At 41.2% G+C, this 12746-nt stretch overlaps 1 protein-coding gene across 1 annotated transcript in view; it reads left to right on the top strand.

Annotated features, from left to right (window-relative positions):
- The first annotated feature begins 496 nt into the window (after positions 1-496).
- Positions 497-12746, top strand: part of RASGRF2 (Ras protein specific guanine nucleotide releasing factor 2) — a 230889-nt gene continuing 218639 nt past the window's right edge. Inside the window, exon 1 of the mRNA XM_007451722.1 lies at positions 497-800. Coding sequence (XP_007451784.1) covers positions 513-800 — 288 coding nt within the window. The 5' untranslated portion in view covers positions 497-512. The remainder of the gene's footprint in view (positions 801-12746) is intronic.

Here is a 12746-nt window from a genome sequence, read left to right as displayed (position 1 = left end):
CGCGCGCCGCGGTTAAGCGGGCTGCGCCGCCGTCACCGCCGCCGCGCTGACTTTGCCCTTTAAATCGGTCTCCAAGCCGATTACAGCTGATCTCCCACGTGACGTTTTACCTTCTGTCTCCCGGAGCGAGTTGCCCGAGGACAGTCCTCCACAGGCTGCGGCGCGTCGCGCCGCCCCAGCCCGCCGCGGGGGCTCGGGCTCCCGCAACTTTGGGCAAAGCAACGGCCGGCCGGCCGCCCTCGCGGGGCCACTCTCCACGCGGGCGTCGGGGGCTCCGGGGGCTTCGCTCGGCCGGGAGGGCGGCGGTGGCGTAAGACAACGTGCTCCGGCCACAGCCCGGCGCCCCTCGGACCCGCGCCGCGCCGCGCCGCGCCCGGAAGGCAGACGGCGTGCCCTGTGCGCGGCGCCCGGAAAGGGGGAGTCCTCCGCCGTCGGGAGCCGAGCGGGCGCGCCTTCGGACGAGCCGGTGGGAGATGGCCGCGAGGCAGGGGTGAACCCCTAGCGCCCTCACCATGCAGAAGAGCGTGCGCTACAACGAGGGGCACGCCTTGTACCTGGCCTTCCTAGCCCGCAAAGAGGGCACCAAGCGCGGCTTCCTGAGCAAGAAGGCAACCGAGGGGAGCCGCTGGCACGAAAAGTGGTTCGCCCTCTACCAGAATGTGCTCTTCTACTTTGAGGGCGAGCAGAGCTGCCGCCCGGCGGGCATGTACCTCCTGGAGGGCTGCAGCTGCGAGCGGGCACTCGCGCCGCCCAGGGCCGGGGCCGGGCCGGGCGGCGCCCGGGACGCTCTGGATAAGCAGGTACCACGCGCCATCCCCTCCCCATCTCCCTGCCTGCGGCCGCGGCAATACCCAGTTCTTCTAAGCCCAGAGGTCGAGGGCCCGATCCGACAGTGGGACCACCCTCCGAGATTTCGAGATTCCCCTACGGCGTCTGTGGCAGGACAGCTCCCCTCCTCGGCCTCCCCATCTCCATCCCCGCCTTGTCGTGCATCTCCTTGTGATCCGTTGGAATAGGGGCTCGGCTTTATATTTTCCGAGACCCCGAAAGCTGTCGGGTCATTGCAGCTTCCTTGCTAACCTTGCTTCTCTACAACTTGTTCGGAAGGACTTAGTGTGGCGACGCGGGTTGACACCTGTTGGATTTAGATTGGCAAGACGGAACTAACTTATTTGTAAAAGTTTGGTTTCTCCGTCACCCAGCTAGTGAGTGTAGGTTTCTTTGCCTGCAGATGTTTGATCAATGGCTGTGCAGGGAACAAGCGGGGCTCCCAGGACGGACGGGCACTTTCTGTTGGTCACTTTCAATCTGTCTTTGTGGTTTATGTCAGTTTACTTTAACATTTGGCCTGCTGTGTCTAATTATGAAAATAAATGTGTATCCGTTTCCCTCAGGATTAATATTTGGTAGCCACATTCCTTTTGAACTTTTGAATTTTATTTTATTTATTTTTTATACAGCAGGTTCTTATTAGTTATCTATTTTATACACGTCAGTGTATACATGTCAATCCCAATCTCCCAATTCATCCCACCACCCCCACCCCCCACCCCCGCCTCCCATTCCTGCAAGTGCGAAATTTGTATTTTTTTTCAATCACCATTTCTTATTAAAGTTAAAGCAGACTAATTTTATGCTCCCAAATGTTCTCAGTTTGCTTCTAGATCTCCACCTTGAAAAAAAGAGGCTGATGGTCTTTGTTGTTGCATAAAAATTTTTAGCAGCTTAATTTTCCATGTAAGTCAGGCCACACAGCTTCTACTGCAAATCCCCGAGGGCGGCTGTGAGAGGCGCTAGCGATGGAAAGATGAGTAAGATGCCTACATAACCCCTGGGGGCTCATAAAACAATGTGTAAAATTAAGAGGAGCTAAAACTAGATCAACCAGAAGTTTGATTTTTTTTCACTTTGGTTTCACTATAAATCATTCAGACTTAATTGATTAAACTTGGTATAACACTTATACATCCAGAAATTTTAAAATATTCCCTTTGGTTTTTGAGGGCATGTTGAGAGTTCTTTGAAAAACTGATTTCCAATTTTGTAGTTATAGATACTGTAAATATAAGTTTAAATTTCAAGTCAGGCATTATAGAAATTAAACTGAGAGCAGGAGGAGGGCTTTTGAGGAAATAGGTAGAGACTTTTTTCAGGATCTTTTTTTTTTTTTTCTTTTCCATTGGTGAGTATTTTTTTTTTTTTTTAAGGCATGTGTTCCAAGGCCCATGGGAGCAAAAACCAGTAGGTTTTTAAAGTGTTATTACGTCTATACTAAAATAGGGTACTTGAAATTATTCTGAAGATACATCATTGACTCAATTACAAATAATTTTTTCTCTTTGTGTTTATAATAATATCAGGAGATTGCCACTTTTGTTATGAGCTGGGAGTGGGGAGTTGTTACCTGTTGCACCTTAACATGGTTGTCTGACCTGTTAACATATGAAAACCAAGATTTTTCTACTTGGAGAATATCCAGACTCTCATCTTCAGGGCAGTTTTCTTTATACTTTGTAAAGAAATGTAACCTCCAAATAGTTTGACTTTCATGCCACTTTCTAATGGAAGTCCTAAAAAGGTCCCCTTATTAAGAATTTTTTTCTCTTTTTATCATCATACAAGTTATGAGTATTTCTCAATCATTTATACGTCTCTTCGAGGTTAGAAATTAGAACCTTTGGTGTTTTTAGTAAAACTGAGATGTAGAGAAGCAAGCACTCCAAAATGGATTAGGAGTTGGATTGGGAAATCTGTCAGTTTGTCTTGTGTTAGACAGCTTCTGTGACTTGGGTTGGCTTAGCAGGCTGATATTTTTTGTGTAACACTGTCTGTCTGGGTGTGTTTGAAGAATGAAGAAGAAACTGCAAAGATAAGAAAAAAATAAGTTTACCTTAAATCTACAGTTTATGCAGTTGGTTCTCTTTCAGTTAATTTGTATTGCTAATGTGCTCACTTCATCTCAGGCACCTAGGCATGGTGGACCTGTGAAACTGGTGAGGTAGAGGGTGGATGTGAGGCGCTGAGCAGGGATCCTGTCAAGGTCTGCTTCTCCAAATATGCTTCTGGAACTTTCCACATATATGTCTCCATCAACCCCATAAACATACTTGAAGGTTAGGGCTTGAAACGGGACTTAGGGAGGCAGAATGGGCTTCCTCCACCATTTCTGTGTGACTTCTTAAAGGCAAATCTATTAACATTTCCTCTGTTTTTTCTGTTAATGAAATCTGTTTTCAGATGTGTTAATAAAAATTAAGAGTTTGGCTAGGATGATTTCTGAGTTATCTTCCAATAATGACATCTCCTCTTTCTAAGATTATAACAGAAAGTGTGAGCTTTTTGCTGTGCACAGGATGTGAAAGACAATTTCACAAGATTTAAAGATTATCAGTCTCTGTAATAAACACTGCATCTGAGTAGTTAAGGCCAAGCAGGTGACTGAAGTGCATATTCTGATAAATCCAGTCAGCAGACGTGCAAAACTATAGAAACATGACTGCTTGAGACAAAGACGTTCTTATCATTCATATCGGAGGGCAACACATTGTAATGACAGTGACAGTTGATGTAATTCTTGCTATAAAATGCCTCTAATCATTCTTGCCAGTTTAAATTCTATTTCTCCTTCAAATAATTTAAAAATTCTAATTAACTGTGGTAAGTTATAAGAAGAAAACATTCATTGGTTTGCTTCTTCTAAATAATAATTCAAAGTAAGTTGGTTGACAAAAGAAAATTAAGGTTTTTTTCCTTTTTTTCTTCTTTCCTTCAGTCTTTCCTCCCTCCCTCCTTCCTTCCTTCCTTTCTTTGACCATTTTATCTTAAACTGTTTCCAGTTAAGAAGAAAAAAGAAAGACATTTTTCACTTTCCAAATGTGCATAGGTTGAAGGAATATTTGCATTGCTCCATTTCTCAGTAGTGTCCCAAGATCTCACTTTGGTAGGTCCTTGGGAGATTGCAAGGCTCTCTTATCAACCTTCTATAGCAGCTGTTTCTTAGGGATAGTTGTGGTGATATAATCAAAATGTGTTCAGTTACGGAAAATTTTAAGTGATATTCATTTTCTCCAAAATGTGTGTTGGTGATATTTCTTTCTAAAAGAGCTCCATTTATGGAAAATGAAAAACTTACCTTTTGTTCCAGGTGAAGGTGTTTAAGGAGGAAGGGAATTTGTATGTAGTAAGTACCTTCTATGTGCCAAGCTCAGTGTTATCTTCCATTATTGAATCTAACTTGAACCTCACTTCAGCTCTTGGAGACTGGTAATGTTCTTTCATTTTTACCTATGGTAAGACTGAGGCTTCAAGAGTTTTAGGAGATGACCAAAGTCCAACTCTAGGTGAGAAGATTGAATAATCTTGAAGAGTGCCTTACTAAGGAGACTATTTAAATCCACTGAGGTTCAAGAAATTTCAAATTTGGGTGGAATAGGGGCTGGGGTTGTAGTATGTGAATCACTGTTTTGTTTATTCTTATTTCCCCTTAAAAACCATTTACAGGGCTTCCCAGGTGGCACAGTGGCTGAGAGTCCGCCTGCTGATGCAGGGGTCACGGGTTTGTGCCCCGGTCCGGGAGGATCCCACATGCCGCGGAGCGGCTGGGCCCGTGAGCCATGGCCGCTGAGCCTGCGCGTCCGGAGCCTGTGCTCCGCAACGGGAGAGGCCACAACAGTGAGAGGCCTGCATACAGCGGGGAAAAAAAAAAAAAAAAAAAAACAAAAAACCATTTACAGCACAGGTTCGATTCTTGAGAAATACAATTGCAGACCATTACATTTTCAAAGAAAAATGAGATTTATGTTTAAACAGTTTTACATGGCGTTCGTTTACTTCAGTAAGGAATCTTTAAAAATATTTGCTCTGAGGGTGAAAATACACATCCCAATTAGCCTGATCTGTTTAAGTGGTTGTATCTGTCTTGCCTGCTAGCAGGAGAGACATACAGGAACAAAGCCATCTTTACTCTTATTTTCCTGGAAATGTTATGTGGTCTGTTCAGCCTGATTTCAGTTGTTTCAGTGGGGGTGGGTGGTGGGTGGGTGGGTGGAATATCTCCTTAGTTCTGGAGGTTTAGAGTAGTAGATACTTGCCATATTAGTGCTGAATTAAACATGTTGATTTAATTTTAAGGGATTAAGGGTTATGTGATTTCCCCTGTCACCTCATTTCTAGCCAGTCATTTTAGCCTTCCAAACTTGTCCACCAGCAGAAGATTTTAATCATTTTATCAAATTAGGCAGAGCTGCATGTAAGCCCTGAAATATTTGTAGAGGGTGGGGAGTGTAGATCATGGGTTTTTGTTCCAGTTCATGCTGTTTAATTGAAGTATAATAACAAACTCAGTGTTTCCTTTTCAGTGTTTGCTTATTGAACACAAATAAAGGGCAAACGGAATAAAAGTATTTGTTAAATCTTGTAAAACGTTTTAAAATGTAATTTAGGAAAGAAATGACTTATCACTTGAACTTTGTAATCATTCTTCTAATTTAGATTTAAATGAAGAAAAATAACCTATGGATTAGAAAAATGTAGTTCTTTTAATTTTGACTACACTAAACCTTACTATTTATATTATTGTACTTATCGTTAAGAATTCTACATAGAAAAATCCATCTTTGATGTGACAGATGTACATAAAAATGAATTTTTATTGGGACAAGGATTTTTCTGTGGGTTTTAATAAGTGAGAGCTAAATGCACTACTAAATGGTGGAAGATATTTGTAGTGTGATAACAAATTTTTTACTTTCTTTCAGGAATTGAAAAATAGAGATATTTTTCTTTCATTGGATGATAAGTCCTACAGCATGTATGATAAGCAAATGTTTCTGGTTTTAGCAAGCAAATATTAGTAGCTTGTTAAAACAGTTGTTGGTATTGCTGTTTATTTAATGCAGATTATACTTTTCAGTTGACCTTGTCCATATTTTTCAATAAATATGCATGCTACGTCAGTATAATTTTAATTTTGTAGAATAGAATAAGCTAGTATTTAAGATTATTTTGTAATGAAATAAACCATATTGACAAATAATATGGATTCACAGGTCTGAAATCCTAATTTCACAGTTTTAAAGTAGCTTTATGTTTTTATGCCTGTTTATTTGTCCTATAAGAAAGGGATATGTGTGTGTATGTTGTGTGTATGTTTATTGAGTTTATCTTCCATCATTAAATATTAAACATTTGTTATACAGTTACATATGTTGGAATTTATAGGTTTTTATTTGTATCATTAAGACATGTATTTCAAGACATGAGTTGTAAATCCAGTCGGTGTACAATTTGGGGTGCTTTATTTTACAGGACTAATGATTTTAAGTTAATCACGGTATAAACTCCTCTCTGAAATTAGTTTATCTTAATTCAAGACTATGTATAGTAAAATCTTAGTTAATATTGAAACAAAACTAGAAACGGTATTTGTTAGGTATCAATATAGCACTATGGTAAATGTTTGGTTACTGTATAATATTTGGCCATTATTCTAAAAATTAACCATTATTCCAAAATTATTCATTACATTTCAGTTGGTGTAATTTTCAAATATTAGCTGATTGTGAAGTTAGAAATACATTATTTGGGCTCCACCAAAGGGTATATTTTACTATTTTTGCCCGAGGATTTCAATTATGATTGTGTGTATACTTTGGGGGGAAAAAAACCCAAACAGCAGCAAGTTTTCCTTTTTCTTTTACTTGAGAAAATATTGGTATCATAAAGTGGAACAAGGATGCAGAAAGCACATGTTCTCACACTTTTCCTTTTTACTAGCACTGGATTCACGAAAAATGAAGATTCAAATCATTTTTCTTAAAACTCCTCTTAGTGAATACAAAATGCTTCAAATATACTTTTAGGGAGAGGGCAGAAAAAAAAAAAAACAAGTTTGAGTTCATCTGTGTTTATTTAAATAATATTTCTTTTCTTTTCTTTTTTTTTTTTTTTTTTGTTTTTGCAATATGCGGGCCTCTCATTGTTGTGGCCTCTCCCGTTGCGGAGCACAGGCTCCGGACGCGCAGGCTCAGCGGCTATGGCTCACGGGCCCAGCCGCTCCGAGGCATGTGGGATCTTCCCGGCCCGGGGCATGAACCCGTGTCCCCTGCGTCGGCAGGCGGACTCTCAACCACTGCGCCACCAGGGAAGCCCCCTATTTCTTTTCTTTTTGAACTGTAAAGGAAGAAATGAGAAAGTTGGAGAGGGCTGTATAAGTTACAGCATCAGAGTACAGTAAGTTAATGAAAAATAGAATTCTCATAAGATCTGAGAAGATACAAATAAAACAACCTTAAGAAAAGCTATGCTTAAAAATAAAATTTATTGACCCTTTAGTGCTTCATTTTTTTAAATGTAGGCCATAATTTCTTTTATTAGCTCTTCCCATACTTACTATTGTGACGTTGCTGAGACCAGTGATGATGATGGAAACAGCCAGGGATCTGAGGGACCCTGGTTACTGGTATTTGCATTCTTTTCAGGTTCCTAAAATGTTTTGTTTTGTCATTTTCTGATTTAATGTAGACAATGCCTGATTCATTTCCTGAACTGTATTTATGAACTCATGCCATTTGTGTGACTACTGTAAATAGGAGGGTTAGTGCTGTCAAATAGAGGGACGACTGGAAAGCTAGGAGGTTTCCTGGGTTAGAAATGTGGGAATGGGGAGGTAGTAGCCTGGCCTAAGGCTCACTGTGGAGCATCATAACTCTTTACAGGAGTCATAACAAGATAATGTCAGTGATGCATACGTATAGGAGGCCACTCATATCCAGTATGAATTTGCTTTCTTTTAACTTTAAGAATATCACTTTCCAGGTCAGATGGTAGTATTGTGTATGGTTCCGTTCAGGAGTTAAACCACGGGGGTCTCAGTCTCCACTCAGCTGCTTACCAGATACATGATGAGCAATTTCTCTTTCTAAGCCTGGACCCCTGCCTGTATTGGGGATCACGATAGTACCTACATCATCCAGTTGTTGGGAGACTCATAGGCAACAGTCCATGCCAAGCTCTCAACACAGGGCCCAGCACATACGTAGCACATTTGTCAGCTGGTGTTTTTATTACTCCCTTTCTAATATAATTCTTTTTTGATTTTCTTCTTGTTGCTTTCATTACTAGGGTCACTTAGGCGTTTTTTCCCTTCCTTCCTCTTTAAAAAATACTTTTAATTTAACACAGACAAAATAGAACAGTTTAGGGAACACCAATATACTCATCGTAGAGCTTCAACAGTCTTCAGCTTTCAGCTTTCTTGTTATCTGTTTTTCTCCACACATGCCTTTTTTGTTGTTGTTGTTGAACTATATTAAAGCAAATCCCAGACATCATTATTTCACTTGTAAATAAGGAAGTTTTTGGTTTTGGGCATAGCTCTTGTTTGGCTCTGAAGATTGTACTAGGTGTAGCTCTGAAAAGAATGATCCAGGAAACAGTTTGTAATGTGTTTCTCTTTTAATGTGTGTTACTGTAATTGTCATCATCTTTTTGTTTCTTTGATATCATTTTAAAGGAGAAAGCTTGAGACAGTAGTTGTGAAGACATAAAGGTAGTAGAATTAGCTTTTAAATAAGTTCTGGCATGTTAAATCCTAAAGAAAAATTTGAAATCAGTTTTTAACCATGATCTTGGTGTAAAGGTATTTTCATGATTTGACCACACTCTAGAAGAAATTAAATTATTGGTGGTTCTGTTACTGAGGGTTCTTCTTTTCTTTATTGAAGTCCGTTTACCAAACTCTTCCAGCAGCTGGAAGAGTCTTGTTTAGAGTTGAGTGAGTGCTTTCTCCTCTGATGCCATTAATGCTTCTCGTCACTCAGTATTTTGCATAGTTTTGCAACAATCAGGATGTCATCCATAAATCAGTGTTTCATCCATCTTTCAGAATCAATTCTGAGACCCAACAGTAGGCAATGCTATTTTAAGGCAATTACTAAGGTTTCATTAATCAAGTGTGCAGTTTGCTCTCTCTAGTGTTGCTAAGCTTTTCTAGGGTGAGTTGGTCTCTGTCACATGATTATTTGCCTTAGGCTCTTTTTTTGGCGGTACGCGGGCCTCTCACAGTTGTGGCCTCTCCCGTTGCGGAGCACAGGCTCCGGACGCGCAGGCTCAGCGGCCATGGCTCACGGGCCCAGCCGCTCCGCGGCACGCGGGATCCTCCCGGACCGGGGCACGAACCCGTGTCCCCTGCATCGGCAGGCGGACCCTCAACCACTGCGCCACCAGGGAAGCCCTTGCCTTAGGCTCTTTTGATTGCAAGGGAGAGATATGAACTCAAGTTGTCTTGAATAATGGGCACCTCTGTGTGTGGTGGGGGACAGCGGGAATATTGTAGGGCAATATAAGGGCAAGTACTGCTCTGCGTTTATTGTGACCTAGCTGTGCTTTGGACATTGGTACTGGCTAACTTGTTTTTCAGTGTGTTTATGCGTCTTTGGTTACTTACTGCCTCTGTTTTCTCATAATTTCTGCTTCCCCTCCTTCAGGCTGCTGTGCCCCTCGTGATACTGACTCAACATATTGTGGCCCCTTTCTCTCTGCTTTTACTGCTTCAGTTCTCACTGCAGCATCTCTTATTCACTCAGTATGTTCAAGCTCGTCTTTCTGTGAGAGAGAATCTGATTGACTCTTTTCACATTTTGGGGGCTAGACAAGACCATTGGTCTCTGACTGGTCCGTAAACTGGCTGTCAAACAGCAGGGACTGTGGGTGAGGGATTTTCATGGAAAGTTTGGTGGGTGTGAGAGACATTATTATTGACATGTCCAGTGTATTCATCAAGCTAGTAAATATTATTTTCACCAACTAATATTTATGCATTTAAGCCACCTTCTTTTCCTTCAGTAGTAGCTGTACATCCTTACCTTATCAATAAGATCTTTCCAGTAAGACAGTTTCTGTCCTCTGGTCCTGATAGGCCTCCTGTGTTGCTAAGGGTTCATGTTCATAATTTCTCTTTACTTTCTTAATACTTTAATATTAAAAATTATTTGAATATTCTTTTAACAATAAGCATATTTTTCAAAGTATAGCATACATATAGAAAAGTGCACAAATCGTAAGTGTGCTGCTTCCTGAATTCTCACAAAGTGAATATATTTTTGTAAGCAGCATCCCGATCAAGCCATGGATGTGATCAGCCCTCCAGAAACTAACCTCATGTCTATTCCTCTTCAATGCTCCTACCCATTGGTAGCCACCATCCTTACTTCTAACATCATGGATTGCTTTTGCCTGTTTTTGAACTTTGCCATTGACTCATGCAATAAGTACTCTTCTGTGTCAGACTTCTTTCCCTCAACATCACATCTGTGAGATTCATCGATGTCTTTGGGTGTTGTGATTCATTCCTTTTCAGTTTCTTTGTAGTATTCCACTGGATGAGTATACAACAGCTCCTTTACCCATTCTTTATCTACTGTTGATGGAACACTTGGATTGTTTCCAGATTGAAGCTATTACAGATAATATTGTTATGGAAATTCTTGTACAGATATTTTGTGCACATACATGTATACATTTCTGTTCAGTATATACCCAGGAATGAACTTGTTGGTTCATAGGACTTACTTATATTCAACTTCAGTAGTTACTGCTAAACAGTTTTCCGAAATAGGTATATCAATTTATGTTCCTGCTAGCAGTGTATAAGAATTCCAATTGCTCTACATTCTTGCTAATACTTGGTATTATCAGTCTTTTTAGTTTTAAGCATTCTAGTGGGTGTGTAGCAGTATCTCGTTTTGGTTTTCATTTTCATTTCTCTGATAATTAGGTTGAACAGCTTTTCAGGTATTTCTTGACCATTTGATTGTTCTCTGTTTTGAAGTGCTTGTTCAACCTTTTGCCCATTTTTAAAAAAATTGAATTGTCTTATTGATCTGTAGGAGTTTTAAAATATTAAGTTAAACTCTATGAATTGCCATTTTTGAATGTCAAAAATAATTGAACATCATCTTGTTCATCCTAGTATATATGAAGACACGGGTCCTTTGTCAGTTATATGTATTGGAAATATTTTCTCCTACTCTGGTTTGCCTTTCTACTTTCTTACAGGTGTCATTTGATGAAGAGAAGTTTAAAACTTTAATGTCGTATAAACTATCTGTCTTTTTCTTTGTGGCATTTTTCTGCACATGAAATGAATGGGGATGGGGACAGCATCCGGAGGTGCTTCGTGTAGAAGGTGCAGGATCTGGGGCCTTCCCTTGCTGCTCTGTGGTCAAAGCAATCAAGTGCATCACAAAAGATGCAGCAGTAATAAGTAAAACAGAATGCACTTGCAGCAGCTTTGGACTGCCACACTACGATGTTTTTCCCTTGGAGGAAGGCTCCAGGGGCAATTCAAAAAGACAAAAAAATCATAATGTTCTTTTCTCCCTCATACCTTCTAGGGTCTGAGGTGTTCCCTCCCCAGGTGTTGGGTTGTTGCTCTTCCTCTAGAGATGCATAGATATATATGCACCAAAGACTTGTACAAGAATTTTCATAGCAGTGTTATTCACAAAGCTGGGTGTCCCATTTCAGAAGCTCTAAGTTCACTTTGTTTCCGGTCATCCCCAACTCGCACCTACACCTTTCATCTGGAAGGGTCAGGTGCAAGAGGGACAAGGTACTTTTGTAAAACTTAACCAGAGTTAAGCTTGAATCCCTGACACCCCCTTTCAGCTAGGGAAAGAAAAATGCATCATGCCCAGTGCTGGTCAAGACAGAATCCTCAGTTTTCAAAATATATCTGTATAATGCCCTATAATTCTTCCCCTTTTGTCCTGATCATTACCCAGGAAGTGGCCAAGAAGGGATGACCCCTTTCTTGGAATACCTGCACTCACTGATCAAACTGCCTTACTAAAGTATATGGACCAGGAGGGAATGAGGGAGAAAGGGTTTGGACAGTCAGTCCATTGTTGAGTATACAGATTAGTTTCAAGGGCCACAATGGTGTGACTGGAAACAGCTAACCAGTAACCTAAAAAAGTACCAACAGTGGTGAGGTAGCATTGCTAGTCCTGAGAGGGCTTTGAATGCCTGGTGTAGCCAATCTACCAGGAGTGGGAGGGGTTGCACCCCTTGTGATATGGCCTCTCCCATTGTGAGACAGATGGGTCAACTTTTGGCAGGCGTCACAAGTCTGCCCTGCAGTGGTAGCCTTCCGCATCAGAAACAGAGTCAGGCTCCAGCACAGCTTGATTCCAGTTGATTCCACAGCCCTTGATTCCACAGTCCTTCCTGTGGACATCTACATGACTGATCCATACAGTTCAGTCAGCAGACGTGGATTGTTCCCAGGTTCATGTTTCCAAAGAAGGGTCTCTTTAATCGTACAGTCTATAGTTTTCCAAGTGGCAGACCGAACAGCTCTGCCATTGGCACCAGCCCAGAAGTCTGAGCCCTACCCTCTGACTGGAGCAACTACATCTGCTTTTTCTTCTCCGTAGCTGACACTGAGGCTGACTAGCCACAGCACCCCAATGGATATCACTGGGTCTCAGCTTAGCCAAACCATCAGTGAACCGGGCCCAGATATTTAGGGAATTTCTGTGAATCAAGGACCCTATTGAGTCAGTGGCTTTGCCTCAGGTAGCAGAGCAGATAAAGTTCCCCACAGAGAGATACTTGCTACTTTTTAAAATGTAAAGCTGAGGTGCTTCTGGGGCCAGACCAGCTACATTCTTGAATATACCTTTTCCATTGAACAAACAAGGTTTTAGCCGTTCCCACCTTGTTAGTTCTTGAGTCTGAGCTGA

The sequence above is a fragment of the Lipotes vexillifer genome, unplaced genomic scaffold (genome assembly GCF_000442215.2).
Source record: "Lipotes vexillifer unplaced genomic scaffold, Lipotes_vexillifer_v1.1 scaffold740, whole genome shotgun sequence".
NCBI lineage: Eukaryota > Metazoa > Chordata > Mammalia > Artiodactyla > Lipotidae > Lipotes > Lipotes vexillifer.
This window is presented reverse-complemented; position numbering and strand designations above follow the sequence as displayed.